This window comes from Morus notabilis, unplaced genomic scaffold (assembly GCF_000414095.1).
Source record: "Morus notabilis unplaced genomic scaffold, ASM41409v2 Scaffold3083, whole genome shotgun sequence".
Taxonomy (NCBI): domain Eukaryota; kingdom Viridiplantae; phylum Streptophyta; class Magnoliopsida; order Rosales; family Moraceae; genus Morus; species Morus notabilis.
Genome location: NW_010360452.1, coordinates 6,014 through 12,385, shown reverse-complemented (window position 1 = coordinate 12,385; position 6,372 = coordinate 6,014). Strand labels below are relative to the sequence as shown.

Genomic DNA, 6,372 nt, shown 5'->3' with positions numbered 1-6,372 from the left:
ATATTCCACCAATAAGTTTTTTAGTAGGTTTCACGTAGAATTTTTTCCCCCTCTCTCTTTTCGATCCAACATTAAACTTATAAAACGTTTGGAAGGGGAATTTGTGCTATGATTCGAATCATAATTCATAGTTCGCTATAGTATTTTCTCTCATAAAAAATATACGTAAAATAAAAATAATTCTGAATCATACTTTTAAATTTATAAACTAAACGTCCTCTTACTCTTTTTTTTTTTTTTTTTTTTTTGAAACCAACATAACTTACAAATAAATAGTAGAGATCGAGACTGGAGAGATCATCTAAACGGCATTCTTAACCTCCACGTAAACCAATCTTTTATTACACACGTGACACCCCCACTACCTTACGCAGTTAACCTTTTATTTTTTATTTTTTTTTTCTGCTTGAACTTATTATTTTTAATGAAATTTAATAATTATCTTAATAAAATTATTTAATTAGTATCCACTTCGCCGTCTCCATCCACAAAATCCTCTCCTCTCTCAAACAAAAAAAAAAAAAAAAAGAGAGAGAGCAAAACTTCCCTTCTCTTTACTCTCTCTAATGGCTAAACTTCTCTCCCAAACCCTCACTCTCCGGCGAACACAGCTGAGCCTAAACCAGCTCCGGCGATTCCGATCGACTCTCTCCGGAAACGGCCGCCTGACCGAGATAGAGCTATCGCCGTCGTCTTCGGAGGGCGGCGAATCGGAGGCGTTGATGCTGAAGAAGCTCGACGACATTGTGCACAGGTTCATCGTCCAGAGGGCCACTCCCGATTGGCTCCCCTTCCTCCCTGGCTACTCCTTCTGGGTCCCACCTCGCCGCGGCTCCATGAAGTTCGCCGACTTTGTAGGCAAGATCGCCGACCACCTCTCCGACGAGGAGTCACTCTCTCTCTGCTCCGATCGCGGCTGGCCTTCCTCGAGGTTCTTCGTTGACGGTACGTGTTCCGTCTCTCTCGGCTTTATGTTGATTTGTGTTTATGTTTGGATGGTGCGAAAGTGAGGGAAAAGGGAGAAATTATTGTTTCGGTGAATTACGCAATTCGAAGAATTGGGTTGTAGTGTAAGAATGGGAAAGGTTGCTACTTTATTGTGTATTTTGTGCTCCGTTTGGTTGGTGAGAGAATTCGGGATAGAAAAACTAGGGTTTGGATAGAAGAGGAAACTTTGTTTCGGTGAATTACGCTATTCAAAGAATTGGGTTGTAGAGTAAGAATGGGAAAGGTAGCTACTTTATTGTGTGTTTTGTGCTCCGTTTGGTTTTTGAGAGAATTCGGGATAGAAAAACTAGGGTTTGGATAGAAGAGGAAACTTTGTTTCGGTGAATTACGCTATTCAAAGAATTGGGTTGTAGTGTGAGAATGGGAAAGGTAGCTACTTTATTGTGTGTTTTGTGCTCCGTTTGGTTGGTGAGAAAATTCGGGATAGAAAAACTAGGGTTTGGATAGAAGAGGAAACTTGCATCCTTTATGAAAATAAGGGAAAGATGAAACTTTTAAGGGCAAGAGAGATTAGGTTCTGAATGGTCTATGCAATTCGTGTTTTTATTCATTGGTAATAGGAAAATTAACAACTTGCTTGGTGAAAAAGCAAAAAAGGGAACTTTTTTCTCATGTTAAGATTAGCAAGTTTACGCCTCGAGTTAATAAATTTGTCCATGATAGTCTCGTTGGGGTTTCCATGGACGGTTCTTGTTGGCGCTGTAATGGTGTCAGGCTTATAAACTGAAATAAGAAAACTAACTTTAATTGTCTCATATTGCGTAGCATAGAGAACAGGGGAATTCTGTTGAAGGAAATTATTGAGGGCCCTTGTGGGCATGGTGCCTCTCAAGTACAATCATTTCGTGTTTATCGCCGTTTACTTTGTAGGATGCTCAGTCATTGTATCATATGATCTAATATCCAACTCTGGGTTGTACAATTGAAGTTGAATAATTTTTTATGAATACAGAAGTTGACATTTATCTCTTTTTTCATATGACTATTTACATATTCCAATGGAATCTAACTCTAGTGTAGCTCAAAATATGTTGTCTTGTGACTGCAGGCCATGGATTTGGGCAACTGGGTGCGGTGGATGCGGAGGCAGAGGAAGCAGCAGAGATGGAATCGGAAGTAGAAGAAGAGGTTTTGACTGATTCAGAGGACTCGCATCCCTTTGCGGATAAGGAAGGATGATTCACGCCTCTATTTAGCAGCCAAGTTGCTGTTGTGAGTTCCCTTACCCTTGACTGTACATAAGAGCTATTCTTAGAAATAATAAATAGCTTTAAGAGAAGTTTTTGAGTTTGTTCTTATGCACTCGTAATGCTATTGATGATTTCTTTTTAAGTACCAACACTTTTTTTTGGGGTCCTTTACGTAGTTTTATTATTTCAGTTTCGGCCCTTCCGTTGATTGGAACTTAAAAAGAAGACGGAATATGGTAATGGTGATGTTCCTTTAGCATAGTATCATTCTCTGTAAGCATGATGTGTGTATTCTCTGTTCCGTTGTAAGTGTAGCATCATTTTTCGGCGGCATCAAGTGCATGTTTTGTTTTCTTTCAACACCTAACTGACAGGAGGGCTAAACTGAAACAAACTAATAGATTGGGGTTAAGTTTGGGATGTTTTCGGGGACCAAAGTGGATTGGGCATAAAGTTGCAGGACCATTTGTAGGATTAACCCAAATAGTTTTACGACGCTGGAACTGGAGTCAAAACGTTTATTACATATCTGACGCTGACGCGTGATTTTTGCTTGATCTGTCTAACCAATCTATTGCTTTACTACAGTAAGTTACAAGTGGAGGCATAGATGTGTCTGATCTTGAGTTCACGCGTCTTATGTTGTAGGTTTTAATTTTTGTTGCTACATGCCTGCCTACCCGCCTTCTGAGCCTACGTTGATGCCTTTGAATTTTTGTTCCTCTAAATTCTAATTGTCTTAAGATTGGCATTTGCAGGCTCGCTTATCTCCGTATTTTTATTCTTCCAAATTCTGATTGTCTTAAGGTTGGCATTTGCAGGAGATCGCTTCTCTCCAGGTAATCGAAAGTTTGAAAAGGACGGGAGATCTTGGTTAGAATTGGCAAGCGAACAATAGGATGTCCTGCGTCCATCGCGGTTGCTTGGGGTGGGAAATATGCTTTTCATTAGCTCCTTTCCAATTGAAAATCCACCCTGTTAAATTAGATTAACCTTGCTGATCTATGTTATTTATGCTGTTTGTGAGCAAATCATAATATAATTATCAATCCATGTATATTTTTAACACTCATAAGCTTTATCTCTCTTCGTTTTCACTTTTCCTAGAGATAATTATCGCTTCATATATGTGATTAAGATCCTAAGTTCTTGTATATATTCTTTATAATAGATCGAATTATATCTACCTGCTGGAAATTAGTTCTTTTGGTGATTTGTTCTTTGGCTGGAAATTCTCTCGAGGATATTAATTCATAATCTTAAGGATTATTATCAATGATGCTCATGAATTTTAAGGTTATTCTCAGTTTGCTCCCGAACTTGAAACACTCACTGAATTGTTGTCACTTAAAGGACGTTTGGTTGAAGGGTTCGTCTATGATTCTGAATTATGGTTCTTAATTTTTTACAGTGTTTTTCTTTTATAAAAAATTAAAATTTTAAAAATTAAAATCATGAATCAAAACTCATGAATCAAATGTCCTATTAATCTCTTCTATTATAATTTCTGTAAAAAAACTGATACAAAAAAAGAGAGTAATGGTGTCACTTAACCCTTTTTTTCTACTTGATTTGAATAGAAATTTTTACTCATTTAAAATTTTAAGAAAAAAGTGAGTTTTCAAAATTTATAAGATAACGAAAGAATAATCTTAAAATTTAGGGAGTATTAATGAGATTAATCCTAATTTTAATGGTAACGATGTGCACTTATTTTGAACTGCATTTTAGCATCTAATATCCCAAGTGGATAGGCAATAATATCTCTGTGTTCTGTTATGAGCTGAAATTCAATCTGGTCAGTAGTCAACAATATTGGTCAATGTGTTAATTGTTTCTCAACGCTCCTTTTTATTCTCATTAGTAGGGACCATCGGATATATTATGTACATGTGTTACTTTTATAAATAGTCTTTGAGATTTATCTTTAGTCTCATTTTGATCTCTGATTTTTAAAACGTCCAACAGAGGTTCTTTAAGTTTTACTCTAATTTAATTTTCATCTTTTTATTAGTTGCATGTTAAATTTTTGACAAAATTTATAAAAATTAAGGACTAAAATTGAAAAAAAAAAATCTCAAGTTTAGGTACTAAAAAAATACAATAAATAAAAGTTAATTTTCACGTATAATTTTTAAATTTTAGTTGTTTTTAATTTTAGTTTTTAATTTAAATAAATTTTGTCAAATATTTCACACCTAATTAAATAAAGGAAGGACAAATTATTAAAAGGAAAATAGTAGAAAATAGGTCAATATGAAAAGCTTAAGAAAGTATATAGGCTAATTTTTAGTTATAGAAATTAATAGGTCATAACTTGTCAAGTTATGGTTCATAACCAGATAAGTTATGAATAAATTTATCAAGTTATGGTTTATAGCCAGACAAGTTATGGACAATTATGGACAATAACTTGTCAAGTTATGGACGAAAACAGTAATTTGACCTATTTATTAACTTATGTAAATTATTGACCTATTAATTTTAATTCATCTCAAGTTTTGGTCTATTTTCCTCTTTCTCCTAAATTAAAATAAAGTAAAACTCTAAAGAGCAGCTGTAGCTGTGAGACGTTTTAGAAGGCGGGGACTAAAATGGATTCTCCTTTTAAAACCTCATATGCATATATATATATATATATATATATATTCTTACTACTAGTCTTCTTTATTTGGAGAGCACAACAAATTAGAAGAAACCACACTCAATATCAGTAAAAAATTACATTTTACAAATTGGCACTTGTGTGAAATTAGAAGATCAAACCTTGATCATCAAAGAGCCTAGGAGCACGATAACAAGTAGAGTGTTGGAAGAAAATACAATAGATTTTAACATTTGTAGTAAATAATTTCGATTAGAAACCACACCAATGGGTGCTGCAAAATTATGATGTTTTTTTTTCTTTTTCTTCTTCTCTCTCGAAATGGATTCAAGGTTTAAGGGAAAAACAATCCCCTTTAAGGTCGGTATACATTTTAATTATTGTAAGCATTTTAATTATTGGCCTAATATAAAACGAGGGATAAAGAGGAAGCTTACTTAGGTCAATGGCTGATCTAGGCAAGGTTACCGGAATGATAACAACAAGGAAGAAACAAGGTTGCAGAGAAAATTTATCAGAACAGCGGAGTCGCCAAAAGCTACAAGAGAAACCCGCTCCGTGCGAATCACGGTCTCAGCGGGTTAGGGGCCCAATGTGTGCGCCCACGACTTGCGGACACGAATGTCAGACCGAAAAATCCGCTTCGTGCAGGCTTTGTTTTGTAATTTTTATTTTTCCGAGTTCTTTGTGCGTTCTCTTTTGTACTTCGGTCTTTGGCGATAGAGAGAAGATCCAAGTTCTAGTTCACCGGATGGTTCCAATAGTACTTGGAGCTACCGTTGTTATTGTTGTATCATTGGAGATGGATGTCTAACGTTACCTCAAGCACTTGCCGAAGGGAATAAATCTGTTTTAAGGAAAGCATGGTTCACGTGTCTCGACATCCTTGCAATTCGGTTTTCCAAGTTTGGTGCAAAGATTGAATTCGTGTTGTAACTATTTCTATATTTTGATCTTCCTATAAGTTGTTATGAATTGTTCTTCTCTGTATTATCCATATTTTTGCTAACACTATAGGCTCAGAGCTTTCATCTCCTGCTTAAAACAAGGTACTTCTGAAAAGTGATGTGAGACCAGAGACTTTCGAATTCCAACCATGCTAGCTAGTTCTCCGGCATCGGTGATGTAATATGCCTGCGAAAGTAGTTCAAACAGTTAAATCTCCATATTAAAGAAAAGAACTTGTTTTCTTTCCAATCCCTTGTTGAACGTATCATTTTTTATGAATAATGTGCATAACATGTTATTTATGCTATCAATTCTAAGTTAACAATTCAGTAGTGGTTCTTTTTGTTCTTGCCTGATACCATATGGAGATTCCGAGCACAAGCAGGAAAAGAAGGAAGATTTGCCAGGCAACCTGAGACATGAGAACGATCATGAACTTGGCAAAACCTTTTAAACCATAATGTTTTGCAAAACATGATACAAGAAAACACCAACCTTGTTTAGTGACGCTGCCTTCCTTTCCTATAGCTTAAGCACTCCAGTAATTGTTGCCCATTTTGTAGTCCTTGATGTTAAAGTACAAAATTATTGTTGGCCTACATCCTAATAGCTTAAGGTTTT

The 6,372-nt window shown here is 35.7% G+C and overlaps 1 protein-coding gene across 1 annotated transcript; it reads left to right on the top strand.

Moving 5' to 3' along the window:
* Positions 1-483: 483 nt before the first annotated feature.
* Positions 484-3,333, top strand: LOC21384330. Its single transcript, XM_010096486.2, has 3 exons — positions 484-945; positions 2,057-2,220; positions 3,020-3,333. The coding sequence occupies exons 1-2, from the start codon at positions 567-569 to the stop codon at positions 2,185-2,187; spliced, it is 510 nt and encodes a 169-aa protein (XP_010094788.1). The 5' UTR covers positions 484-566; the 3' UTR covers positions 2,188-2,220; positions 3,020-3,333.
* The last annotated feature ends 3,039 nt before the right edge of the window (positions 3,334-6,372 follow it).

What these genes read in the sequence shown, in the direction of transcription:
- LOC21384330 (XM_010096486.2), top strand. Translation starts at nt 567, where the DNA reads ATGGCTAAACTTCTCTCCCAAACCCTCACTCTCCGGCGAACACAGCTG. An exon ending in CTCGAGGTTCTTCGTTGACG is followed by an intron (nt 946 to 2,056) that starts GTACGTGTTCCG and finishes TTGTGACTGCAG; the next exon opens with GCCATGGATTTGGGCAACTG.